At 39.6% G+C, this 24,709-nt stretch overlaps 8 protein-coding genes across 15 annotated transcripts; 3 read left to right on the forward strand and 5 right to left on the reverse strand.

Annotated features, from left to right (window-relative positions):
- Positions 1 to 265: 265 nt before the first annotated feature.
- Positions 266 to 5,125, forward strand: AT3G51290 (pyridoxal-phosphate-dependent serine hydroxymethyltransferase, putative (DUF632); the record flags this gene model as incomplete). 3 transcript variants are annotated; one of them, NM_001203123.1, is made up of 9 exons in its annotated part: positions 266 to 1,460; positions 1,533 to 1,729; positions 2,104 to 2,327; positions 2,417 to 3,170; positions 4,140 to 4,227; positions 4,319 to 4,428; positions 4,512 to 4,575; positions 4,656 to 4,786; positions 4,868 to 5,125. In NM_001203123.1, 9 exons carry the CDS (start codon positions 734 to 736, stop codon positions 4,967 to 4,969), a joined length of 2,397 nt encoding a protein of 798 aa, NP_001190052.1. In that variant the 3' UTR covers positions 4,970 to 5,125. The 3 variants fall into 3 exon arrangements, with proteins under 3 accessions (NP_001190052.1, NP_001327368.1, NP_190697.2); NM_001339498.1 differs by lacking the exons at positions 4,140 to 4,227; positions 4,319 to 4,428; positions 4,512 to 4,575; positions 4,656 to 4,786; positions 4,868 to 5,125 and having other exon boundaries at positions 2,417 to 3,392; NM_114988.3 differs by lacking the exons at positions 4,140 to 4,227; positions 4,319 to 4,428; positions 4,512 to 4,575; positions 4,656 to 4,786; positions 4,868 to 5,125 and having other exon boundaries at positions 734 to 1,460; positions 2,435 to 3,323.
- ROP1 (RHO-related protein from plants 1) lies at positions 3,612 to 5,147 on the forward strand. The gene is made up of 6 exons (NM_114989.4): positions 3,612 to 4,049; positions 4,140 to 4,227; positions 4,319 to 4,428; positions 4,512 to 4,575; positions 4,656 to 4,786; positions 4,868 to 5,147. Exons 1-6 carry the CDS (start codon positions 3,951 to 3,953, stop codon positions 4,967 to 4,969), a joined length of 594 nt encoding a protein of 197 aa, NP_190698.1. The 5' UTR covers positions 3,612 to 3,950; the 3' UTR covers positions 4,970 to 5,147.
- On the reverse strand, positions 5,085 to 10,208 carry VPS35C (VPS35 homolog C). Its single transcript, NM_114990.5, has 21 exons — positions 9,992 to 10,208; positions 9,784 to 9,880; positions 9,571 to 9,694; positions 9,295 to 9,480; positions 9,121 to 9,208; positions 8,902 to 8,958; positions 8,705 to 8,794; positions 8,495 to 8,617; positions 8,230 to 8,364; positions 7,878 to 7,994; positions 7,515 to 7,754; positions 7,368 to 7,433; positions 7,150 to 7,239; positions 6,986 to 7,075; positions 6,733 to 6,822; positions 6,515 to 6,583; positions 6,342 to 6,422; positions 6,154 to 6,261; positions 5,974 to 6,077; positions 5,723 to 5,842; positions 5,085 to 5,601 (listed from the first exon to the last, which is right to left on the reverse strand). Exons 1-21 carry the CDS (start codon positions 10,073 to 10,075, stop codon positions 5,388 to 5,390), a joined length of 2,373 nt encoding a protein of 790 aa, NP_190699.3. The 5' UTR covers positions 10,076 to 10,208; the 3' UTR covers positions 5,085 to 5,387.
- Positions 10,209 to 10,296: 88 nt separating this feature from the next.
- Positions 10,297 to 12,401, reverse strand: AT3G51320 (Pentatricopeptide repeat (PPR) superfamily protein). Its single transcript, NM_114991.3, has one exon. It carries the CDS (start codon positions 12,197 to 12,199, stop codon positions 10,607 to 10,609), a length of 1,593 nt encoding a protein of 530 aa, NP_190700.2. The 5' UTR covers positions 12,200 to 12,401; the 3' UTR covers positions 10,297 to 10,606.
- A 181-nt stretch (positions 12,402 to 12,582) lies between these two features.
- AT3G51325 (RING/U-box superfamily protein) lies at positions 12,583 to 14,013 on the forward strand. The gene has a single exon (NM_202681.2). The coding sequence runs from the start codon at positions 13,013 to 13,015 to the stop codon at positions 13,283 to 13,285; it is 273 nt and encodes a 90-aa protein (NP_974410.1). The 5' UTR covers positions 12,583 to 13,012; the 3' UTR covers positions 13,286 to 14,013.
- Positions 14,014 to 14,025: 12 nt separating this feature from the next.
- AT3G51330 (Eukaryotic aspartyl protease family protein) lies at positions 14,026 to 17,201 on the reverse strand. Of its 3 annotated transcripts, NM_114992.2 has the most exons (10): positions 16,608 to 17,201; positions 16,378 to 16,519; positions 16,057 to 16,292; positions 15,633 to 15,863; positions 15,381 to 15,516; positions 15,124 to 15,197; positions 14,909 to 15,008; positions 14,724 to 14,790; positions 14,544 to 14,615; positions 14,122 to 14,466 (listed from the first exon to the last, which is right to left on the reverse strand). In NM_114992.2, exons 1-10 carry the CDS (start codon positions 16,904 to 16,906, stop codon positions 14,234 to 14,236), a joined length of 1,590 nt encoding a protein of 529 aa, NP_566948.1. In that variant the 5' UTR covers positions 16,907 to 17,201; the 3' UTR covers positions 14,122 to 14,233. The 3 variants fall into 3 exon arrangements, with proteins under 3 accessions (NP_001325728.1, NP_001325729.1, NP_566948.1); NM_001339500.1 differs by having other exon boundaries at positions 14,031 to 14,615; NM_001339499.1 differs by having other exon boundaries at positions 14,026 to 14,790.
- Positions 17,202 to 17,519: 318 nt separating this feature from the next.
- Positions 17,520 to 20,841, reverse strand: AT3G51340 (Eukaryotic aspartyl protease family protein). 4 transcript variants are annotated; one of them, NM_001339501.1, is made up of 10 exons: positions 20,241 to 20,841; positions 19,989 to 20,130; positions 19,671 to 19,903; positions 19,221 to 19,451; positions 18,959 to 19,094; positions 18,645 to 18,718; positions 18,397 to 18,484; positions 18,241 to 18,301; positions 18,064 to 18,135; positions 17,520 to 17,984 (listed from the first exon to the last, which is right to left on the reverse strand). In NM_001339501.1, exons 1-10 carry the CDS (start codon positions 20,540 to 20,542, stop codon positions 17,767 to 17,769), a joined length of 1,557 nt encoding a protein of 518 aa, NP_001327382.1. In that variant the 5' UTR covers positions 20,543 to 20,841; the 3' UTR covers positions 17,520 to 17,766. The 4 variants fall into 4 exon arrangements, with proteins under 4 accessions (NP_001327382.1, NP_190702.2, NP_001327381.1 ...); NM_114993.3 differs by having other exon boundaries at positions 17,746 to 17,984; positions 18,404 to 18,527; positions 20,241 to 20,790; NM_001339502.1 differs by lacking the exons at positions 17,520 to 17,984; positions 18,064 to 18,135; positions 18,241 to 18,301 and having other exon boundaries at positions 18,381 to 18,484; positions 20,241 to 20,790.
- A 173-nt stretch (positions 20,842 to 21,014) lies between these two features.
- On the reverse strand, positions 21,015 to 24,292 carry AT3G51350 (Eukaryotic aspartyl protease family protein). Its single transcript, NM_114994.3, has 10 exons — positions 23,704 to 24,292; positions 23,415 to 23,556; positions 23,094 to 23,326; positions 22,589 to 22,819; positions 22,363 to 22,498; positions 22,169 to 22,242; positions 21,854 to 21,953; positions 21,708 to 21,774; positions 21,560 to 21,631; positions 21,015 to 21,471 (listed from the first exon to the last, which is right to left on the reverse strand). Exons 1-10 carry the CDS (start codon positions 24,000 to 24,002, stop codon positions 21,239 to 21,241), a joined length of 1,587 nt encoding a protein of 528 aa, NP_190703.2. The 5' UTR covers positions 24,003 to 24,292; the 3' UTR covers positions 21,015 to 21,238.
- Between the last annotated feature and the right edge of the window lie 417 nt (positions 24,293 to 24,709).

Genomic DNA, 24,709 nt, shown 5'->3' on the forward strand with positions numbered 1-24,709 from the left:
CTGCTTCCAATTTGTAGTAACGCTTACCCACACTTTTAATTCGGCCAAAATACATCCGTTGAAATTGTATAAAGTTCCGGAAGTGCCCCTCTTATTTTATTAACCATGGCAAATGAAACGGTGTAAAAACTTGTTTTTTTCCCACTTAATCTCTCTCTATTTGAAAGTTATGCATTTTTGGTATCCGCATTAACTCGAGTCTTTTAAACTTTGACTGTCAGAAAAAGGCAAAAAAGGTAAATTTGTTTTGATAATTCCATGGTACATTTTGTAATAGAATTGAGAAATAAAGGATATTTTAGTCAAATGGACTGTTTTGGTTTTTGGAAGAAAAGAAAAAAGAAGAGATTTAATTGGAGGAAAGGGCTCTCTGACCAAAGCTTAAGGAGAGTGTGAGGTTAAACTGAAAAAAGAAGAATCCCAAATTCCAACTACATTCCTCAGGGAAGCCAAAGTGGCCTTCACAATCCTAAAGTTAAAACTCTTGAGTGTTTTTTTTCAGATCAAGACAAAGTTTAGATCTTTTCTTTTTGGTTTAATTGTTTTGACACAAACGAGGTAAGCACAAGCAGAAGAAGAAGAAGATAGAGTTTGAGTTCAAATTAGATTTGTTGAGAAGAAAAAGAGTGATTTTTGTTTTCTGATGCATGGTGAAGAAGAAGAAGAAGAATAGTGAGTGAGAGAAAAAGAGTGATTTTTTCATTTTTCAGACAGAGAGTGAGTACTTGAAGAAATGGGTTGTTGTCAGTCAAGAATAGATAGCAAAGAGATAGTGTCTCGTTGTAAAGCAAGGAAGAGATACTTGAAACATCTTGTTAAAGCTAGACAAACTCTCTCTGTTTCTCACGCGCTTTATCTCCGTTCTCTACGCGCCGTTGGCTCTTCCCTTGTTCACTTCTCTTCCAAAGAGACTCCTCTTCACCTCCACCACAACCCTCCGTCTCCTTCTCCTCCTCCTCCACCGCCGCCGCGCCCTCCTCCTCCTCCTCTAAGCCCTGGCTCTGAAACCACCACATGGACCACCACCACTACTTCCTCTGTTCTTCCTCCTCCTCCGCCGCCACCACCTCCTCCTCCTCCGCCTTCTTCTACATGGGACTTCTGGGATCCGTTTATACCGCCGCCTCCTTCTTCCTCTGAGGAAGAATGGGAGGAAGAGACAACCACCGCGACAAGAACCGCAACAGGAACTGGCTCTGATGCTGCTGTGACGACGGCTCCGACGACAGCTACTCCTCAAGCTTCGTCTGTTGTGAGTGGATTCTCTAAAGATACAATGACGACGACGACGACTGGAAGTGAGCTAGCAGTTGTGGTGTCGAGGAATGGTAAAGATCTAATGGAGATTATTAAAGAAGTCGATGAATATTTCCTTAAAGCTGCAGATTCTGGTGCACCTCTCTCTTCTCTCCTTGAAATCTCAACCTCTATCACTGACTTTTCTGGTCATTCCAAATCAGGTAACAACAATCAAGCTCTTGTCTTCTCTTCTTTGATTGATTTTGATTAGTGTTTTGTGTTTGTTTCTTCAGGGAAAATGTACAGTAGTAGTAACTACGAATGTAATCTGAATCCGACGTCGTTTTGGACAAGGGGATTTGCTCCTTCTAAGTTGAGTGAATACAGAAACGCAGGAGGAGTAATTGGAGGAAATTGCATTGTTGGTAGCCATTCATCTACAGTGGACAGACTCTATGCTTGGGAGAAGAAACTTTATCAAGAGGTCAAGGTATTCACTTTTTGACTTCATTTCATTCATAAAGTTGCAATCTTTGAACAAAACAATTAATCTTTGATGTATCTTCATATGTTAAGTTTTGTGGAAAGAGTTTGAAAATGTTGTTTATATTCAGTTTGAAGTTTGAATATTGAAATTGCTTGCTTAGATTTCATCCAAATATGGATAAATGTTTTGTTTTTGGGAATTTGGTTGATTCATGTGGGCATTAAAGGCTTGTGGTGGGTCCAAGCGTGAGCAGATAGTGTAAGAGACCCACGTGTGTACTTAATTCTGATGAATAATGTGTTATGTACACTGGCACAAATATCTTGCCAAGTAGTGAGTGAGTGTTTGTTGTTTTTTGAATGTGGGTTTTGTTGCAGTATGCAGAGAGCATAAAGATGGATCATGAGAAGAAAGTGGAGCAAGTGAGGAGGCTTGAGATGAAGAGAGCTGAGTATGTCAAGACTGAGAAGGCTAAGAAAGACGTCGAGAAGTTAGAATCTCAGCTCTCAGTATCTTCACAAGCCATCCAAAGCGCCTCTAACGAGATCATCAAGCTCAGAGAGACCGAGCTTTACCCTCAGCTTGTCGAGCTTGTTAAAGGGTTTGTTTTGTGCATTCCCATTGCTTCATTAACCTAAAGTATCTTATGTTGGTCAATGTGAACAAGGTTCTTGTATGAATGTAATGTAGGCTAATGTGTATGTGGAGGAGTATGTACGAGAGCCACCAGGTTCAAACCCATATTGTGCAGCAGCTTAAGTACCTTAACACCATCCCCTCCACTGAACCAACATCTGAGCTTCACCGACAATCAACTCTTCAGCTTGAGCTCGAGGTCCAACAATGGCATCACTCTTTCTGCAACTTGGTCAAGGCCCAACGTGACTACATACAATCTCTCACGGGCTGGCTCAGGTTAAGTCTGTTCCAGTTCAGCAAGAATCCACTTGTTAGGAGTAGCTACGAGTCAAAGATCTACAGCTTCTGCGAGGAATGGCATTTAGCTATTGACAGGATCCCTGATAAAGTAGCATCTGAAGGGATCAAAAGCTTTCTGACAGCAGTCCATGGAATTGTGGCTCAACAAGCCGACGAGCATAAGCAAAAGAAGAGAACAGAATCCATGTTAAAAGATTTCGAGAAGAAATCGGCTTCGCTGAGAGCGCTTGAGAGCAAGTATAGTCCATACTCGGTACCTGAGAGTAGGAAAAAGAACCCGGTGATAGAGAAGAGAGTAAAGGTTGAGATGCTAAAAGGAAAAGCAGAAGAAGAGAAAAGTAAGCATGAGAAGTCAGTGAGTGTGACTAGAGCCATGACTCTAAATAACTTGCAGATGGGTTTCCCTCATGTCTTTCAGGCAATGGTTGGGTTTTCAAGTGTGTGTATGCAAGCCTTTGAGTCTGTGTACAACCAAGCTAAGAGCATCGGTGAGGATCAAGAGGAGGTTAAGAGGTTGCTTCCTTAAAGAGAGAAAGACAAATTGTTTTACCATTTGCTCTCTGTTTTTGCTTGATCCAAGCTAATCTTTTGGTTGAATGTTAGGTTGAGTTTATGCTGTTTTCGAAATGAAATTGGTTAAATGACTTTTCATTGAATCACTGCTTGAAACTTCATCAATTCAACTACTTCTTAGCCAAGTCAAATCATTGGAAGGTGACCTACCAAGGTATTATTAACATTGGAGAAGTGTTAGTTAGTTAGTTAGTGAGGTAGTTAAGGGGATTGCTTAAAGAAGTAAGCAAGTTTAATGATAATCAAACACTCGTGATGTGTACGTAACAGAAGAAAAGAGAGATGATTCGTTTGAGCGGCAGAAAAAGACAAGTGCCTAATTTGATTTCCCATAAATAAACACACAATCGATTGGTAATTTTGATTAGTTGGGAGCTATTAAAAGAGGAAATCCACAATAATCGGAAATAGAAAGACAAGTTTGGTTAGCGGAACGTTTCAACGCCATTTTTCCCGGCCAAAGCTAACTCTAACTAACTCTTTGTTTTTTTTCGGTTTTTGTGCCATCTTCCAGTTTTCATTTTTTTTGTTTCCCCTCTATCTTTTTGGGTAATAGGGTTTCTAATCTCTGGGACAAACTCCAATCGTTTCGAATCCGCAATGCCCAGATGGTCGATCAATAGAAATATCAAGAGTCTCCAATTCCAAAGGCTAAATCTTTGAGATCTTTTTTTTTATAAATTTCCCTGAAATTAATAAACTTTGAGGGGAAATGAGCGCTTCGAGGTTCGTAAAGTGCGTGACGGTTGGTGATGGAGCTGTCGGAAAAACTTGTTTGTTGATTTCTTACACAAGCAACACTTTCCCTACGGTTATGTCCCAATTATTCTTTCATGTTTCTTGTTTCATTACCACAACAACAACATATCTCATGTTTCTTGTTTCTTTTGTGGATATACAGGATTATGTGCCTACCGTTTTCGATAATTTCAGTGCCAATGTTGTGGTTAATGGAAGCACTGTGAATCTTGGATTGTGGGACACTGCAGGTTTTTCATTTTCCTATATATCTTGGTGTTTGAAATTTGGAATATGGTTTTTGGATCTGAAGATTTTGAAAATTTGGGTATGAATAAACAGGGCAAGAGGATTACAATAGATTAAGACCACTGAGTTACCGTGGAGCAGATGTTTTCATTTTGGCCTTCTCTCTTATCAGTAAAGCCAGTTATGAAAACGTCTCCAAAAAGGTTTTAAAAATCCATCAATCTTGTTTCATATTATTGAGTTTTCGTCACATTTTTTGAACTCTTGTCACAAATTGTGTTTGCAGTGGATCCCGGAGTTGAAACATTACGCGCCTGGTGTCCCCATCGTCCTTGTTGGAACAAAGCTTGGTGAGTTTTCCATTGTTTTTTCCTGATCTCGCTCCTTTTACTTTATTAGTTGTGACTGAGTTTGTGTTTTTGCTCTCCAGATCTTCGAGATGATAAACAGTTCTTTATCGACCATCCTGGTGCTGTTCCGATTACTACTGCTCAGGGAGAGGAGCTGAGGAAGCAAATAGGAGCACCTACTTACATCGAATGCAGTTCCAAAACTCAAGAGGTACGTAGATTAGTATATATACCCTTGTTGCAGATTTCTAATGTTAATGTTAATGCTAATGTTGATGATGTGAGAGTGCAGAATGTGAAGGCGGTGTTTGACGCAGCCATCCGAGTGGTGTTGCAACCGCCAAAGCAGAAGAAGAAGAAGAGCAAAGCGCAGAAGGCATGCTCCATTCTATGATGATTGGAAATCTCTGTTTTTATGTATTTGGTTTTGGTATATTAATCTTCTAACAATGAATGAATCAATGTGTTAATGGACAGACACCCAAGTTTGACTGGTCCTTTTTGTTCTTAATATTAATGGAGTTTGTCGGAATCAACGTTTCTTTTGCTTCTACGATTCAGTCCTATGCATAATTCCACACAAACACCACATGTTTTGAATCAGTTTTCATTCCCACCATTTCTTCAGCTGACCATATTTTGTATGTTACTGTTTTAAACTTTGCAAACATGTTTATTGGTAGAGAGTGTAACTAGGAAATGAAAAGTAATGATACAAGTTTTATTTCTCAAGATTACTCTTCATGCTTCTGCAACAAGACGAGAAGCCATTGATTATTGATGATTTGCCTAACAGAATGCAAGAAATAAATTCATTCAAACCATTCCATTTTGATTTTCTCGTATTTCTCATTCATGCCACCATCTTCTTGCTGTCTCTGAAACTCGATGTAACGTAGAGTACTATTTATGAATGGCTCTGCGCCTGACTCAACCTTCTTTGTCTCGCTTTTGATTAATTCAGCTAAGCTCTTGATTGTATCGCCTGTTACTTGTTGGTTTCCTTTCTCCAGGAAGTAGAGATACCTGCATTTGACTCGTAAAACCATTAAGAGAAAGCAGTGACAACTGGGAAAGTACTCGATTGCAAGCATTTTGCAGCGTAGGTAGTAGGTACTAAATAGATGCAACTTAAAGAGAAACTTACTTGTTCAGCAGTTCGACATATAGAGACACCGACCCAGTGCTACTGGTACCACGGGATGCGTTGGCCATTTGTTGAACAGCATCTGCAATCCTTTGTGCCCTCTTCAGGCAAAGCACAACCCTGGTATCCCAAAAACCCCCAACAAACTCTCAATATGCCTCAATTTTTCTCCCCTTATTAGTTGCGTACAGCTACCAATCTTAACTTTGAGATTTAGTATGTTAAGAGTATACATTCATATGTGTACATACCTCTCTCCATCTTTCAGGTTCTCGCATTCGTCAGCCCAGAAGAGATGCGCACATTCATAAACAGCTCTACACTGATCTGGCTTCCTTAGGAGTCTTGCAGAATACTACAACAACATAATTTAGCCTTGTTAGTATTCAGTGTAGCACACACTTACTCAACTGGTTTGTCAGGAAAGATACCCCTGTCGCCTTGTGAGTCAGAGTATCTCTGTTCTCAACATTAAATACACGCATCCTCTGGAGTGTCCCTATTATTAAACGTAGTGCTGTTACTTGTGCCTTTGAATCCTAAAACACCCAAAATTTATAGCCACGTCAAGGTCTTTCTTGCAGAAAGTTGCATGTAGCCTCCTAAGAAATTCACTTACTGAAATTTCTTCTTCATACAGAAGATATGCCTTTGTGAAGAACTCATAAGCAACTGTTTCTAACTCACAGTTATTTGCTGCCTAAAGATTCAATAAAAGAAAATTTCAGCTCATGCACTATATCTTTTGTTGGTTTTGATAGTGGATACACCAAAGTCCAAATGATCATATACCTGAGCACACTGCAAGTAGAGGCGCAATGCCAAATCAGGTGCGGAAACATCAGATAGAACTTCCACCGTCTGTAAAAATTGAGATTCAAAATCGACTGGCATCATAGAAATTCTGGCAAAACGAAATACAATGTTTCACTGGGACAAAGCCAATGATGTTTGCAAGGCAACTAAACTGTCCTCACTATTTTCTAACAACAAGATGTATGTACACTTGCCTCGCTTAACAGCTGTAGAATTCTCTTCGGTGTTGCTGATGCATCATCTCCAAATGGGTTTTCATCTCCACCTCGCAGTCGCCGAATTAACTGCACAAGCATATCAATACAATGTGCGGAGTTCCAAATTCAAACACAATGTCTACCAAATCCATAACAAAACTGGAAACGACACAACAGTCCCAAATTTTAAATTGAAAAACTTTTCCAAGTTGGATATGGGGTGAAAAAGTGATCAGTAAAAAATACAAACCTTGAGCGCGGAAAAGACAAGGGGTGGTATAGTTAAAGGCAAACGCTTAGGTCCTCCAGCCACGATGTGCTTCCTTACAGTGAAAATAATCTGTAGTTGGGTAAACGAATTAAGAATCGTACACAGGCCACATTGATAGTAACGCCTCTAATTATAATACACACCTTAGACATTTCTTCTGGATCATCAATGTAGAGCTTGTTAACAAGCCGTGCAACAAGGTTCTGCTCTTCCTGGAAATCTTCTTCATCAATCTAGAACCCAACATAGTTTCCCGTTTGAAAGCGTAAGTTATCTAAAGAAAAACAACTCTTTCGAGTGACAAGAATACTTTGAACACAAATGCAATAAGAATTGACGAACAAGGGTAGGGTTCTAGAACCTCATCATCAATTGTTCCGTCAAAATCCTTCATGAGACCCTTTGCCAGTTCAAACAATGCATCGACCTGTAACAAACAATAAAAGGAAACTCCACATCAATAGAGAATGCTAAAAGAAGAAACTAAATCGAGGAAGGAAACGGACACCTCATCAGCAGTAGCAATGTGAGTATTATTTTTAAAAACGCTCTGAACTAGAATGATTGCCATTGCTTTGTTTGTCTCACGGTCAAGGTATTCCATTACTAGAGGATAGTTGGTAAGCTTCAAGATAGTTACTACATTATTATACTTTTCCAATGGAGCGCTAAGAAATGCGACGATCTGTTTTGCTGCCTTGTCATCACAAAGCTTTCCTGTGGCAGATAGTTGAGTAACACATGATCCCTAAAGGAAAAAAGAGAGACAACAATGTCTATTAGCAACAACCAGAACTACTTAAAGCATTAAAAAAAAGTACTACAGATGAATAAACTTAACACGCTTATACATCCTCAGAAAGCGTTATACCAAAACTTGGTCCACATAGTCCAGACGATCGGAATAGACATGGAGAGTGAATTTTAGAAGAAACAAATACAATGTTACAGATGCTGCGGCCGGCAAGTCCGCCTGTGCTTCTACAACCTGAATCATAATAGATGTGGACTCGATCAGCTGTTTATAAATACAATAGATTATCAATGTGATACAATCAGAGGAAAGTAGGGCAACAAAAATTACACAAAAATATCACAACACAATGGGGATTAAGCTAGATTTTTCAGCTGTTTCTAATACTAGCACCCCTAATAAATAAACTTACATTCAAGTGTCAATTTAAGTTATCACTTTTGACTTCATGTGTAGATGCAAGATTTACCTTCCCAATGGCATAATTTAACTTTGAAAAGGCTTCTACTTGCAGGAAATTAGGCAATGCTTCCACACTGGATGCAGCATAGTTCGAAAGCCTTTCCATTAGACCCGAAAGAACCGTCTTGATATCAACAGACGGCTGGAACAAAAAATGACAAAAAGAAAAATAGGAGAAACATGTTCTGATGGGATGAGGTTTATAAGCAGTCTAATTTTTTAAAAAGAAAAATGCATATAAAAAAGAAGTGGTCGGTTACATAAAAAAGTACCTGAAGTTGTGGACAAGCTCCCAATAATACATCGAGAGTTTGAAGGTGAAAATCATCAGGAAAGACTTGAATAATGCAATCCATAAGGTAGCACTGTGCAAGTTCATCCTTACAGTTGACAACCTTTTAAGACATAGTGAGACAATAGTTGACAACATGTAGACGGAAGGTTGGATGCTGAAACTATCTAAACGGAGAGAAAAACCAGACCTGCTCCAGTATTCTAGGAAGAACAGTATCTCTGTAGATTCCAAGGTCAACACCTTCTAACTGACTCAGTACATGAAGGTTCTTACCAACCTAATCAAGCAGTAAAGAGAAGAAAAAAGTGTCTTTCAGAAAATAATAAGAACCATAGCTCGCAAATTTCTAGATGAGAAGAATCAGGTACAAGTTAATGCTATTACAAGATCACGTAGTTCATTCCTTTCTTTCTCACGTTTTTCTTTCTCCCGACTAGGTCCCTGGATACAAGAAAGTCTCAACTCAGGTTCAGCTCAGTAGGAAAAAATCACAAAGAGTAAAATAGCAGCATGACCAGACATTGGACTCTCACAGTACGCAAACATATTCAATACATACATGCTGGATATGAGAGCAGTATATCATTAGCATTTCCAACCAACCTGATGTTGCATTCGAACCCATAATTTGTTCATCTCGGTAAAATTTTGAAGCACGAACTCTAAAGCATTCATGTGTGCATCACCATCTCTGGAGAGAAAAGCAAAACACTTGCCTCTTAACATGTGTTTCATAGCTTAAACAAAATCATCTAACAGCAGGTCGTGTGGCCTTACCCTTCCAAGTCAGAACCAATGCTGGGTAACTTATCCCTAGTAACTTGAGCAAGATAACTTCTCAAGAAAAGACCACGCAAGGGATGTTGAACAGCTCGACACATTTCAACAAGATCCTTAAGTATATCCGTAGCAGTAACATCCTTGGATTTGATATATACAGATCCTATGGTACATAAAAGATACCTGAAACTCAATTGATGAGTATCTACAAAGTTAAAATCAGAGTGTGCAAATGACAACGTATTCTGAACAACAAGAACAAAAGAAACTTACAATCTTGGCAAAATGTTACCGGCATGCTGAACTAACTCGTAGAGCTCTGCGATGGAGCAACCACGTCCCGTCTCTTCCTTGAAGAATATCTCCAAAGTCCCCAATTCATTAAAAACTCGCATATCTGAACAAATCAGATCGCAGTAAGGAAATGAAAATCACACACAAGAGCTACGAATAGAGGAAGAGCGGGTAACGAACGAGTCGACTCACAGAGTTCATAGTATTTATGAGGAGAAAGCTTGGAAGTACGAAGCTCGCTGAGCATTTGAGCAGAAAACTTTAGAGCGTCTTTGAGATTGTTGGAGTCCTGCGAGGATAAATTGGAGATTCGTTAGAAAACAATGCAGGATTTAGGGTTCTAAGATCCCGAATGGAAAATTGATTGATGAAGAAGAGAGGAGAGGGGAAGGAGTGGTACGATAGCGCGCTGCATATAGAAAGCATTTTGCTTAACGGCGGCGATTGCGGCGGCAAGCCACTTCTCATCGTCGTCGGCGATCATTCTATGTTCCTCACTACTTTACTCTACAGAGAGAAGTCTCAATTTTGACCGAATTTTCTGAGATCTTCGCGAATTGAAACTCTCCTCATTTAAATTTGTTCTTTCTTCATTATCAGCTTTAACTTTAAATTAGATGGTGACATAACTCATTTCATAGTCATTAGGCTACATTAGTCTTATCTCTCACAACTTCAATTTTGACTTTTGAGTAAGCTGGTAATTTAAATTACGTAAATAGATCACATGATTTAGAATTTGATTTACCCTTTTTCCTCACATTGATTGTGTAAAAGCCTTTCTCAAATTAAAGAATTGACAAATCTGACCCCAAAAAGAACAAAAATGAAACAGGATCAAGTACATTTTGAGAGACTATTAACTTCTCTTCTTTCCATTCTAAACAAGGATTTTACTACTCTTTGTCTGCAAAAACAGACCAAACTCATGGACACAGCTTCCATTTATGACTTTTCATACCCTGGATCTGGTAAAAGAGCAACCGTATGCTTTTAACTTGGGGATTTAACTTTATTATGACGGTGAATCACTGTAGCATTTTTCTAAACTAGTCTCAGTGAACACCTTTTCTGCTTCTTTGCATCCTAGTCTAAGGCCATGGACTATCTCCTTCAAGTCCACAAGGCCACACCCGGGTATTCGTCCTATTTTCCTCTCCTTCACCATCTCTCTCACTCTATTAACATCCTCCCACCGTCCCGTAACACTGTAAATATTCATCAGCAAATGGTAATACTTGTAGTTCAAAGGATCTGTCTCTATCAGGGACTTGGCAATGCTCTCCCCTAGAGTCGGGTTTCCTGTAAAACGCGACGAGCTGAGCAAGTTTGCCCACTTTGTAGATTCTGGTGTCACATCTTCATCTGGCAGATTCTTCAGAGCTTCCTCTGCTTCTTCAGGGAACCCGGCGCTGGAGTAAAGATTAGCCATGCACCATTGGTGTCCAAAGTTGGGTTTGATCTGGAACTCATCAACCATCAGAGAATAGTAACTTTGTCCTTGAGAAACAAGCCCAGCTCTAGCACAACCGCAGAGAACACCAACAAATGTCACTTCATCGGGTCTAAGCATACCATTGATCATGGCTTCAAATAACTCGAGCCCACCTTCAGGACGCCCGTGAAGACAATGTGCCAATATCATCACATTCCAAGTAACTTTGTTTCTAATAGATAGACTATCGAATATCCTACGTGCTAAACCTACTTCCTTGCACTTTCCATACATGTCAATAAGAGCTGTATCAATAACTACACTCGAATTCAGAAAGGTTCTTATCAAAGAAGCATGAACCGACCTACCTTCCTTCAATCTAGCTGATCTACCACAAGCATTCAACAACAAAACCAACGTACTCTCATTTCCTTGGAACCCTGCTCTGACCATCTCACGGAACAAACTAATGGAAACTCCAGGATTATTCGCACCCAAATAAGCACTAATCATGATATTCCAAGAAATAATGTTTTTGTCAGGCATTTCATCGAACAACTTGTGTGCAGCCAAAACATCACCATTCCTCACCATCCCAGCTATTATAGAGTTCCAGGACACAATATCTCTCTTAGGAATTTCAACAAACAGCTTCTTTGCAAGATCCAAAGCACCACAACAAGTATACATATGCATTAACGAATTTTGAACAGGCAAAACTTGATCGCATCCATGCTTAATGGCTTGCCCATGACACATTTTACCAGAATCAACGCAACAAGTCTTCTCAATACAACTAATCAACGAAACGAAGGTGTATGAATCAGGAACAAAACCAAATCTTAGTATATCGAAGTAAAACCCCAACGCTTGTTTCGGAGAAGACGAGACCAAATAAGCCTTAAAGACGGGATTTGCGCAGTAAAGCTTGCCAATGCTGCGGTATATCGAAACGGTGTAGCTAGAATCACCAAAACGCGAAGAAGACTTCAACAATCTGATAGCCCAAGATGAATCCCAGAAGTTACCGGAGGTGATTAGCCTCGCGTGGACTTGGAAGAGGTGTGTAATAGAGTTGGAATCTTCGACAAGTTTGAAACCCTTAAGCAGACCCGTTCCGGGGACGATGAATCTGGATGTGACGAATTGGCGAATAGAGGAAGCTTTTGCCATTCATCTCCAGCTTGAATGCTAAGATTTGAGTCAGGGTTGGATTCAGAAATCGCCATTAACCAACGATCATAGCTATGTCAAGGTCTCAAGGAATGATTACAGCTCAGGAGAAGGTGTTGCGGCGAAGGAGAAGAATCGCTCAGTGTAAAAACCTTAAGAGAAACCTTCTCTGAGAGAAGGAGACTTCCAGTTTTGTTGGATCAAGTCAAAACATAATTAAATAGAGGTTTCCATAATAACAACAAATTTCAGGACCATTTTGCAATTTTAGGAAAAAAAGAAGATAAAAACACTTTTTAAAAGTGGTGTGAATGGGATAAGGCACCTCACGAGTACCTAATTTTAGTTTAGATGGCGTTTCAAATGAAAATTTATAAGAGACAGACATTTACCAATTCATTACAAGCAAAAACTATCTTTAAAAGCAGAATTTAAGATAAGCTGAATTATCTAGAGAGTCTTTCTTATCTTGATATTTCTTCTGTTGGAATCATCTATATATCCGAATCAGATCGAGTCTTTAATTGATTTTAGATTGTTATCTGCTTGAATTAAGGGAAAAAAAGAAAAAGAAAGAGGAGAAGAAGAGAAGGTGAGAAGTAAGGATCTGGTGTTGGTGTGTGAACATAAAGAAAGAGAGAGAGGTGTGTTTAACGTACATTGTAATCCATAAAAGAGAAAAGCCTTGCAAATCACGCAACAGTGACCAACCCCCTTTTTTTGTTTGTCTATCCAACACACACGCCTCTTATTACACTCTGTTAAATTGATAAACACAATACCAAGTGCAAGAGAATCCAAAAGAAGAGGAAGATGAAGGTTCTGGAGAAGTGGTTGGCCTTGCTGTACCCGAGAGTGCAGGGAGGAGAAGGAAGAGAGGAAGAGTGTTGTAGTGTTTGTTTGATGAGAATGGAGGCAAAAGATGTCATCAAGTCTCTACCTTGTTCCCATGAGTTTCATAGTCTCTGCGTCGATACGTGGTTCAATGTCAGCCGTAAGATTTGCTGTCCTCTTTGCCGTTTTTCACCCACTACCATCCTTCTTACCGATGAACTTCTCCTCTGGTTTTCTTCTTTTCATTTCTGATTCCCATTGTCTCTGTATTCCTGCTTTTCTGGGGATCAAACATCTTTCTCCTTGTATAATACTATAAAATCTCTTGTAGTACTAGTTTTCCATTCAAGGAGGAATGTCTAAGGAGTTTGATTCCTCTCTGGAAAAAAAAAAGATAATAAGAGAGAAAGACTGTAATTAAGTTGTTGATGCACCAATGGCCTCCTCTCACAACAGCCAAAAAAAACAAATACCTTCCGAGGGGGACAGAGAAACAACTTGCGTAAAGATATGAACGGGTTTTACAAAATGGTAAAGAAATACTTAAGCTTTGAGATTAAGAGTTTCGAGCCAATTCACTACCAAAATGTGGAGCTTGACGAACAAGTATGTAGGTAAAAGATTATTGATCTGCATCCTTTTTGCCTTTTACCCACATATTTGTTCTTCAAACTCCAAAACTTGTTAGTGAATTGGCGCAAATCTTTAACTCAGTGCTAAAAGATTTCTAACAATCTAGTGAAATATATGTTCATATAGCGACTCGTCTTGCTCACTCCTTTTTACGTTTATGTACCATCTGGTCGGAGCCCGCTCACGTCTCCACTTCGTCGTCGCTTGAAGAGTTCGCCGAAGTTATCTTCCAACGATTGGGGTAGCTCTTTTTGGAGTTTTCAAGAAGACAGAGGATGGTGTATGGACAATGTAATCAACTCCACCATTTATAAGTAATCAAATGGCAACAAAATAATTAAGGATGGTAATTTGTGATTGGCCTAAATTTTCTGAGGTCAGAACACATATTCTGAGGAGACGAAACATCTTTGACAAATATCCAAAACATTTTTTATAATACAAACACACATTATATTATAAGAAGATAAGATTGCCACCTCTCATACCAATGGATATATATTGTTTTGCTCAGATTATAATTTTTATGAACATAAAATGGGTAAACTCAAACCAACACAAAATGAATCAGAGGAAGGCCAAAAGAGGTAGGAGAAGTAGGAGTTGAGATGCGAGAGGGACTAGATTGGCTGCAGTGCCTGTGCCAGAGTTTCTGGTAGAGTTACGAGGGTCTATTTGGGGAGGTGTAGCTGCAGCAGGAGGAGGAAGAAGACTAGGTAACGGAGTGGAGGCACTTGGTGAAGGAGCTTCAGTCTCTGGTGGTGGAGGAGTCGTTGATTCCAAGCTTTCATCTTCAAAACCTGCCATAACAAAAAACACTTCATCACCAACGCTTTGTTCCTAAGTATATACAGTCACTTCCGACCTGGTCACTTACAATCAGACCGTTTCCAACCCAAAATCATCCTCTCCCGGTCGAATACAATGCGGTAGCCAGACATGAAGTTCTCTGCAACCAACCAAATGAAAATGCATTCAGCCTATGCTCTTTTTTTTGTCTGCGTCAATTCTATATATTGAATATCTACAGTGTAAATCTCAGTATTGTGATACTTACGTCCGATAATGTTAATCTTGAAATCCACGCTCTTCAGAATACCCAAGCAGTACATGGCGCTATTGTCCTGTTATTCAGGTTGAAAAGAAAATAGACAAAAAATAAGGCAAATGTAATTATCAAGACGCTAGTTCACGAAACTATGTGAAACTGGAAGAAAGAAAAACAAAACACCCATGTCTTGCCTCATTCCACACTATGAAAAGCGGATTTCTCAGAAACATTTGGGATCCTCCTTCAAAAGTCATCGCTACTCTGGGGAATAAAATGGTTGTTTTGTTTGGACTGCATGTGAAGAGAAAGAACATCAGAATTCAAATGTGTATCAGAGACTTCTTTGAAAATCCAACACATCTCTAGTTAAATGAGAAGAAGCATATGACAAGAGCGCACACATGACCTTAAGTCGTAACAGAACTCAAATGGAAGCTCAGGATCAATCGGACGTCGCTTGTCAGTGACATGATCGTCAAACTGCAAAAGTATAAGTTTGATGGTCATGTGATGTAAAAAAACACAAGCTTGGAGGAATGACACAAGCTTTTGATAGCACAAAGTTTCTTGAAGAATGAAAACTTCACTCAGATATGGTATTAGTACAATGAATTCTGTCAGGCAGTATTAGAATAGATGACTAGTCTGATCTATGGCACTTACAGCTTTGGTAATAAGACCATATTCTGGTTCTAGTAAATGTGTAAATGATGTTCCAGTGTCGAAGAGAGCTAGCAGCTGAACCCCAACAGCATCTCCCCCTACAGATACTTCGGTCACACTCACAGCATATGTCGGACTATTTTCATTTGGTATAAACAAGATCACAGGAGACAGAAACAGAATCAGTATAGATAATACATCAAATTGAAAACTTTTATTCGCTGTCAGATCAAATTGGACTTTACTATGTACCTTGGTTCGGTAGGAAGTAGTGGCGTCTCCATCTGGTCTGTGTATCCTTTGTCACCGAAGCTGATTCTTCCGACAACGTCAATGATATTCCCGAAACACATTGAGAAAGAGTTTGCAGTGATTTTTGCTTTTGCCAGTATGCTCGGAACAGAGTAATCTTTCAAACCTAGCCCGAGAAGACCATTAACAGCCGCACTACTCTGGAGAAAACCTGTCTGATTCTTACCGCAACTGCAACGCAAACACATGTTAGTTCCAAGAGAGGCAACTTTTTTAACATTTTTAGTTTTGAAACTAAGTTCAATATAATCGTTACTCTGTTTTGCTATGCATTTCAACATATAGAACACGAAATGAACATAATTTTAGAGGTTTAAATAGCGGCAACGTGATTTTTGTTAAGAAAAACAAAGTCATTACTTACCCAAGCGTGATATTAGCTTTAACAGGCTCTAAACCCTCGTCCTCTGTGACCAAATGCAATACATCCTCAAACAATGTCCCGGTGGTAAAGGTGTCCTTAGAAAGGTACTGGATCTGATAAGGGCAACTACTTGCAGGAGAAGAACACCGGCTCGACCCAAAACAACGGTCATCACTGCATCTAATGCTTGAACTTGTAGAAGATGTGTTGGGGCTGTATAGATTGAGTGGTCGACTCTATGTCAAAGAAGAAAAAGAGTTAAGGAATAAATAGTTTGAAGAAGATATATATCTGAATGCTTTCGACAGGAGAAAAAGGCACCTGTGAAAGTCCAACTTCTTTCAAGTCACGGATACAAGTGGAACCGCAATTGCAAGGCAACCAAAACAAATCGCTTCCGGTGTCCAGAGCCACCAGGAACCAAGTGGCCGGTGTTCCCACAGAGACATTGGCGTAGTGCAAGCTGAAGTCACATGGATATACCAATCAGATTCAATAAGCAATAAAGCATGAAACGAATTGTTATGTATAAGGATGAGAAGAGGCATTACAATCCCAGAAGGTCGATTGAAATCGTGCGATTTCCCCGCATGAAAGTAATAGGGGTTTCTTCGTTGTTGGAGGCAAGACCTCGACCTCTGATCAACCGATCACGCTGTGCCAAAACCTTGAAGTACTCCAAACTTCCCTTTTCCGGCACTAGATCGTCAAGTCCAAGACTTTGCTTGACCCTATCAGAGAACATATGGTGAACTTCAAAGCTAAACTTCCCAGAAGCCTCACATCTCTCCAATCCCCAACACACAACTAACAGAGACAATAACACAAACACTTGGCGTGCAACGACCATGACTTCAATCTCGGAGCTTTTCCGAGAAAACAAAAACACCTCCGGGATAAAAAGACGTTTAATTTCTCAGATAAAGACATAATCCTCGAAGAATAACGTATATGTAAGGAAATTGAAGAATTGGAAAAGTCAACAGATTGACTCGTTCGCATTGTTCCAGAGAAGCTGATTTGATTATTGGCCCTAATAATATTTAAGCTAATACTAGTTTAATCGGAGTAGTAGCCATTATTTTGCGTCTTCGTCTTCTTCCCTGAAGCTGAAAGGTTGACAAAGGCAGAGTTTTTTTATCCGGAGGGAGACGACTTTTTAAATCAGCCGTTATTATAAGTCTGTTAGTCATCTCTTTCTTTTTGCATAAAAGCCCCTCTACGCTTCTTATTTCGTACTTAACTCCTTTTATAGTTTATACTATTTATATTCAACGAACAATTTATTTTCCTTTTTTTGGTGAAATAATTTCCTAGTCAAATCAATCATTCGCTCATAATTGTTGCTGATTTAATTATGCCGCATTAGAGTATCTCAATACTAAACTCAAATTCGAATTATATGCAACAAGTTGAGAAAAAGATTAGCTCTTTTAGAAAAGTCAACATACGATGAGGGCATTATGAATTAAGTGAATCACAAATAGACAATTTGAATCATTGCTTTACGGATACATGTCCTCCTTTGCTTCAATCACTTTTGACACATCCGAAACATTTTACATAACAAAAACATACATTGTAACAAGGGAGATAAAATAAGATTCAACAATCTCAAACCAATGAACATTGTGTTTTGCTCATCAAACGATGTTTATTATTAAATGAACACAAAAATGGTTAAACCAACACAAAACGAACTTTTGTGATTCAGAGGAAAGCCAAAAGTGGTAGGAGAAATAGGAGTTGAGCTGCAAGAGGGCTGAGATTGGCTGCACCGCCTGTGCCAGAGTTTCTGGTGGAGTTACGAGGATCGATTGTGGGCGGTGTAGCAGAAGCAGCAGGTGGTGGAGTGGATACACTTGGTGGAGGAGCTTCGATCTCTGGTGGTGGAGGAGACTCAGATGCTAAGCTTTCATCTTCAAAACCTGCATTGACACAAAACCACATCATTACTAATGCTTGGTTCCTAAGTATATACAGTCACTTCCTGATTTAGGAACTTACAATTAGACTGCTTCCAACCCAAAATCATCCTCTCCCGATCAAATACAATGCGGTGGCCCGACATCAAGTTCTCTGCATTCCACACATACTCTCATTATATCCATATATATATATATATATATATATATATATATATATATAAATTTGTGCATCAGAATTGGTTGTTGAGATACTTACGTCCGATGATATTGAGATTTATGCTCTTCAGAATACCCAAGCAGTACATCTTAGTACCCTCCTGTTACCAGTGTTCAAAACCAAAAACAAAAAGAAAATGTAAATAGATACGTTAATACAGGAAAAGAAAAAGAAAAATTAAAGACCATGTCATGCCTTAGACGTTGCTGTAAGAAACGGATTCCTGAGAGTCATTTTGGATCCTCCAACGAAAATCATCTCTACAGGGGTTGTAACATTTGGACTGCATATGACGAGGACGAGCATCAGAATTCAGATGTTCTTCTCTATAAAATGTTTCCCATCTTTCTTACTTTTTACGTGTTCTGGCGTGCGTTAAAAGAATGTGCTATTAATATAGGCAAAAGCATATATAACTACACTGATAAGAGTGGAAGCATGACCTTAAGTCGTAACAGAACTCAAACGGAAAATCAGGATCAACTGGGCGTCGCTTGTCCTCCATAAGATCGTCAAACTGCAAAAGTAAAAGATGTACGTCATATGATGTAACAAACAAAGCTTGGAGGAATGGCTTTCTTCTGAGAAATCTTCATTTCAATTTTCAATGCCCACTGCAAAAATTACAGATATATCTAATGGTTTAACAGCACAATAGTTTCTCCGAGGAAGAATAGTTTACACATATCTCGCTTTTTTACATGAATTTGGTCAGGCAGCATTATAATACATGGTATAGTCTAATCTAAACACTTACAGCTTTGGTAAAAACACCATATGCTGACTCCAGTAAGAGTGTAAATGATGAGCCAGTGTCGAATAGTGCAAACAGGGGAACATCAACAGGAACACCCCCTACTGATACTCCCGTCACATTCACACCATATGCCGTACTAGTTTTCATTTTAGGTCAAAAATGTGAAAAGGAAAACATAATGGGAGATAGAAGCAGAATTGGTGTAGTAGATATACACAAATTATAAAACTTTGGCGCCGCTAATCTGGAAATGACTTCTTACCTTGTTTCAAGAGAGACTAATGGAGTCTCCTCCTGGTCTGTGTAGCCTTTGTCTCCGAAACTGATTCTTCCAACAACGCTAATGATACGCCCGAAACACATTGAAAAGGAGTTTGCGGTGATATTCGCTTTTGCCAGAAGGCTCGGAACAGAATATTCTTTCATACTAAGCCCGAGAACACCATTCACAGCAATATCTGTCTGGAACGCACCTGTCTGGTTCTGACCGCAACTGCACCACAAACACGGATTCAGTTCTTTAGCATCTCCTTGGTCATTTCTCTAAACAGAGGACAGTTGATGGAACCGTACATGAGTTCTAAGAGAGGCAAAAGACCTAAACTTTTTACATGTCCGGAATCTCACTTCATTCAATAGGTTACTCCAGGAATGAACCCTTTATTCTTAAAGGTGCATAGAAGAAAGACAGAGGAAAAGAGTCATTACTTACCCAAGCGTTACATTAGCATTGACAGGCTTTAAATCCTCATCCTCTGTGACTAGATGCAATACATCCTGTAACAATGTCCCTGTCGTGACTGTGTTGCTAGATAAGGCAATCTGATAAGGACAAATACTTTCAGGAGAAGAACACTTTCCCGATCCAAAACAACGTTTGTCACTGCATCGAATGCTTGAACTCGTAGTCGATGCATTGGGAGTGTATAGATTAAGTGGTACACTCTGTCTCAAAGAAGAGAAAACGACAAGAGATAAGGAACAAATAGTCTGAAAAAAATGTTCAACTGCTTGGAGAAGGGAAAGGTACCTCGGAAAATCTAGCATCTTTCAAGTCATGGATACAAGTAGTACCGCAATTGCAAGGCAACCAGAACAAATCGCTGCCGGTGTCCAGAGCCACCAGAAACCAAGTCGCCGGTGTTCCCAAAGATACATTGGCGTAATGCAGACTGAAACCATATTCAAGAGGCGATGGAGTCAAGCATCATACACTACCAAATTGTGTTTGCGTTAAAGAAGAAAACGAAATGTTGTGAATCAAAAGGAAAAGAGGAATTACAATCCCAAAAAATTGAGTGCAAGCGTGAGGTTGCTTCCAATGGAAGTGAGAGGAGTTTCTTCATTGTTGGAGGCAAGACCTCGACCTCTGATGAAGCGATCACGGTGGGCCAAAACCTTGAAGTACTCCAAACTTCCGTTTTCTGGCACTAGATCGTCAAACCCAAGAGTTTGCTTGACTACGTCAGAGAACATGTGGTGAACTTCGAAGCTAAACTTCCCAGAAGCCTCACATCTCTCCAAACCCCAAAAGATCAAAACTAACATAGACAATAACACAAACACTTGGCGTGCAACGTTCATAACTTCAATCTCGAGGCTTTTCCGATAAAATAATACAACTTCCAGAGTAAAACTCTGTTTAATTTCTCAGATAAACGATGTACACTGGTACGAATGCCGTATTTGTAAGGAGATTGAGGAAATGAAAAGGTCAACAGCTTGACTTGTTCGCATTGTTCCAGACATGCTGATTTGAATGTTCGAGCTAAGAGTTGTTTAATCGGAGTAGTAGCCATTACTTTGGATCCTCTTCTTTTTCCCAAGAACCTAAAAGGTTGACGAAGGCAGAGTCTCTTATCCGGAGGGAGTTGACTTCTGACATTAGCCGTTATTAATAAGTCTGTTAGTCAACTCTTTTTTTTTCGGAAAAACCCCTTTATTCTTCGTATATTTCACTTAACTCCCTGTATTCTCTTCTGTTCAACGAACAATTTCTTTACTTTTCTATTTCGTGAAATAATTTCCTATTTAAGTGAGATAACTTCTGACATTAGCCGTTATAATAAGTCTGTCAGATTATCACGAAGTTTATACACTTTATGTAATTGATGATTGCTCCATGCACTTTGACATATCCAAAACACTTTATGTAACAAAAACAGGGGAGACAAGATTACCACTCTCAAACCAATGAAAATTGTTTTGCACATCAAACGAAGTTTGTTACTGAATGAACACAAAATGGTCAAACCAAGGAAAACATATGGCTTCTGTGATTCACAGGAAGGCCAAAAGAGGTAGGAGAAGTAGGAGTTGAGATGCGAGAGGGATGAGATTGGCTGCACCGCCTGTACCAGGGTTTCCAGTGGAGTTACGAGGGTTGATTGGGGGCGGTGTAGCGGAAACAGTAGGAGGAAGAGAACGAGGTGGTGGAGCGGATACACTTGGTGCAGGAGCTTCGACCTCTGGTGGTGGAGGAGTTGTAGATTCCAAGCTTTCATCTTCAAAACCTGCCATTAACACAAAACACTTTCATTACCAATGCTTTCTTCCTAGGTATATATAATCAGTTAATCACTTCCTGGTCTGGTCACTCACAAAGAGACTGCTTCCAACCCAAAATCATCCTCTCCCGATCGAATACAATGCGGTAGCCAGCCACAAAGTTCTCTGCGAGCCACAAATATTCCCATTAGTATTTTGCATATATATACAGAATTTTGTGTATCAGTGTGGAGATACTTACGTCCTATGACGTTAATCTTGAGACCTACGCTCTTCAGAACACCCAAGCAGTACATCACATTACCCTCCTGTTACATAACCAAAAACAAATATGTAAATACATAAGCTAGTAAATCAAAGAAAGAAAAATTAAACACCATGTCTTGCCTGAGTCCGTGCAGTGAAAAACGGATTGTTGAGGATGATTTTGGATCCTCCTATAAAAGTCATCTCTACTAAGGGGAACTGTATGGTTGTAGCGTTTGGGCTGCATGTGAAGATGAAGAACATCAGAATTCAAATGTGGTACCGATCAGTCCATTTTACAAAGTCAATGATTACTTCATATTCTTCTATAAAGTCAATGTTTCCTCAGGCTTTTCTTACTTATTAGATGTTCTAGCGTGCGTTAAAATTCGAACACATTTTACTAAAGTGGGCAAAATCATCTAATAACTACACTGATAAGAGTGCGGGCGTGACCTCAAGTCGTAACAGAACTCAAACGGAAGCTCGGGATCAACTGGGCGTCGCCTGTCCTCAACAAGTTCGTCAAACTGCAAAAGTTATGGAGAATGAACGTCATGCCGATGTAGCAATACCCACTGCAAAAGTTACAGATCTATCTAATGGTTTAACAGCACAACATTTTCAGAAGAAGAAAAGTTTATACATACAGATTTGGTAAGAACGCCATATGCTGGCTCCCGCAAGTGTGTAAATGATGAGCCAGTGTCGAATTTTGCAAACAGGCGAATGTCAACAGGATCTCCCGCCACTGATACTCCCGAAATGTTCACACCATAAGCGGTACTAGTTTATTCATTTTGGATCAAAATTGTCAAAAAGAAAACAATGGGAGAAAGAAATGGAATCGGTGTAGAAACTATGTTGACTTTGTACCTTGGTGCAACAGAAATGAATGGAGTCTCCTCCTGGTCTGTGTAGCCTCTGTCTCCAAAACTGATTCTTCCGACATTGCCAATGACACGCCCGAAGCACATTGAGAAGGAGTTTGCAGTGATATTGGCTTTTGCCAGAAGGCTTGGAACAGAGTAACCTTTAATACCAAGCCCAAGAACACCATTCACAGAATTGTTTCTCTGGAACAGACCTGTCTGCTTCTGACCGCAACTGCACGACAAACACGGATTCAGTTATTTGGCCTTTGAGGTCATTTCTCAAACAGAGGACAGTTGATGGAGCCATACATGAGTGCTAAGAGAGGCAAAAGACCTACACATTTTACATCTCCAGATTTCACACTATATCTAATCTTACTGTATATTATCGGTTATGCTACGCACACCTCGGCGTTAACAGGACACGGACAGTATTTAAGCGGCACAATAGCGTACATGAAGGTTTTTTGTAAAGAAAAGACAGAGGTGAAGAATCATTTACTTACCCAAGCGTGACATTAGCTTTGACAGGTGTTAAATTTTCATCCTCTGTAGCCAGATGTAATACATCCTGTAACAATGTCCCTTTGGTGCCTGTGCTGTTAGAGTAGGAAATCTGATAAGGGCAAATACTTGAAGGAGAAGAACACTTTTTAGATCCAAAACAACGCTTGTCGCTGCAACGAATGCTTGAACTTGTAGTCGACGCGTTGGGAGTGTATAGATTGAGTGGTACACTCTGTCTCAAAGAAGAGCAAACGACAAAGAGTTAAACAAAAATAGTTTGAAGAAACCGTTTAGCTGCTTTCAAAAGAGGGGAAAGTAACCTGTGGAACTCCAATGTCTTCCAAGTCACGGATACAAGTAGTACCGCAATTGCAAGGCAACCAAAACAAATCACTGCCTGTGTCCAGAGCCACCAGGAACGAAGAAGGTGGTGTTCCCACAGAGACATTGGCGTAGTACAGACTGAAACCAAACCACATGGAGATACAAATCATATTTCAACAACGAATGGATTCAAGCATCTCATTCATACATATCGCTTTTACTATCACCAACTAGCAATAAACAAGAAAACGAATAGTTGTGAATCAAGATGAGAAGATGCCTTACGATCCCAGAAGCTTGACTGAAACCGTGAGGTTTCCCCCATCGAAAGTGATCGGGGTTTCATCGTTGTTAGAGGCAAGACCTCGACCTCTAATCAAGCGATCGCGATGAGCCAAAACCTTGAAGTACTCCAAACTTCCCTGTTCCGGAACTAGATCGCCAAGACCAAGACTTTGCTTGACGGAATCAGAGAAAATGTGGTGGACTTCGAAGCCAAACTTCCCAGTAGCCTCACATCTCTCAAATCCCCAACACACCACTAACACAGACAATAACACAAACACTTGGCGTGCAACGTCCATGACTTTACTCTCAAAGGTTTTTCTCGTAGAAAAGAAAAACACTTCCGGAGTAAAACTCCGTTTACTTTCTCAGATAACGATACACACCATGACGAATCCCGTATATGTACAGAAATTTGAGGAAAGTAAAAAGGTCAAAAGCTTGACTCGGTCGCATTGTACCAGACATGCTGAGAGAAGCTGATTTGATTCTCTTCGAACTAATACTAGTTTAATCGGAGTAGTAGCCATTATTTTGTATCTTCGTCTTGTTTCCCTGAAGGAGAAAGGTTGACGAAGACAGAGTTCTCTTTTGCGGTGGGAGACTTTTTGAAATTAGCCATTCCTTTTTATAAGTGTCTTCGTCAACTCTTTTATTTTTGTTGAAATGCCCCTCTACACTTCGTATTTTGCACTTCATTCCTGTTATTTTCTCTTTTTTGTCTTATTTTATTTAACGAACAATATCTTTTTCTATTGTTGTTGATATCATATAATTCCCTAGTTACTCATAATAGACAACATTGTTGATGTTTTCTCTTACAGTTGACCTTCTAATCATGCCGCAATAGAGTATCAATAGTACATGTATACCTAATCTTATATTAAAAGGTTATACGAGCTTTTTATTATCATACTAAAATTCGACTTGTATACAAAAAATTTAGAAAAATAGAAGTTCCTTCAGAGAAATCAACAGACGAGGAGGGCATTATGCATTATAACTT

The sequence above is a fragment of the Arabidopsis thaliana genome, chromosome 3 (assembly GCF_000001735.4).
Source record: "Arabidopsis thaliana chromosome 3, partial sequence".
NCBI classification, from domain to species: Eukaryota; Viridiplantae; Streptophyta; class Magnoliopsida; order Brassicales; family Brassicaceae; genus Arabidopsis; species Arabidopsis thaliana.

Coding starts and splice junctions, on each gene's coding strand:
- ROP1 (NM_114989.4), top strand. CDS start 3,951: ATGAGCGCTTCGAGGTTCGTAAAGTGCGTGACGGTTGGTGATGGAGCT. Junction 4,050..4,139: donor CAAGCAACACTTTCCCTACG/GTTATGTCCCAA, acceptor GTGGATATACAG/GATTATGTGCCTACCGTTTT. Junction 4,228..4,318: donor TGGATTGTGGGACACTGCAG/GTTTTTCATTTT, acceptor ATGAATAAACAG/GGCAAGAGGATTACAATAGA.
- VPS35C (NM_114990.5), bottom strand. CDS start 10,075: ATGATCGCCGACGACGATGAGAAGTGGCTTGCCGCCGCAATCGCCGCC. Junction 9,881..9,991: donor TCTATATGCAGCGCGCTATC/GTACCACTCCTT, acceptor TTATCCTCGCAG/GACTCCAACAATCTCAAAGA. Junction 8,365..8,494: donor GAGCTTGTCCACAACTTCAG/GTACTTTTTTAT, acceptor TTTTTGTTCCAG/CCGTCTGTTGATATCAAGAC.
- AT3G51350 (NM_114994.3), bottom strand. CDS start 24,002: ATGGACGTTGCACGCCAAGTGTTTGTGTTATTGTCTGTGTTAGTGGTG. Junction 22,243..22,362: donor ATGGCGTTCTTACCAAATCT/GTATGTATAAAC, acceptor TAACTTTTGCAG/TTTGACGAACTTGTTGAGGA. Junction 21,472..21,559: donor GGGTTGGAAGCAGTCTCTTT/GTGAGTGACCAG, acceptor TGTTAATGGCAG/GTTTTGAAGATGAAAGCTTG.
- AT3G51340 (NM_114993.3), bottom strand. CDS start 20,542: ATGAACGTTGCACGCCAAGTGTTTGTGTTATTGTCTATGTTAGTTTTG. Junction 18,719..18,958: donor ATGGTGTTTTTACCAAAGCT/GTAAGTGTTTAG, acceptor TTACTTTTGCAG/TTTGACGATCTTATGGAGGA. Junction 18,302..18,403: donor AATCCGTTTCTTACAGCAAC/GTCTAAGGCATG, acceptor CACTGGTAACAG/GAGGGTACTAAGATGTACTG.
- AT3G51320 (NM_114991.3), bottom strand. CDS start 12,199: ATGGCAAAAGCTTCCTCTATTCGCCAATTCGTCACATCCAGATTCATC.
- AT3G51330 (NM_114992.2), bottom strand. CDS start 16,906: ATGGTCGTTGCACGCCAAGTGTTTGTGTTATTGTCTCTGTTAGTTGTG. Junction 16,520..16,607: donor TCAATCGACCTTCTGGGATT/GTAATGCCTCTT, acceptor ATGTGACTTCAG/CTTGCACTACGCCAATGTCT. Junction 15,009..15,123: donor GAGTTCTGTTACGACTTAAG/GTCATGTGTGCG, acceptor CTTCACATGCAG/TCCAAACAAAACAACCATTT.
- AT3G51325 (NM_202681.2), top strand. CDS start 13,013: ATGAAGGTTCTGGAGAAGTGGTTGGCCTTGCTGTACCCGAGAGTGCAG.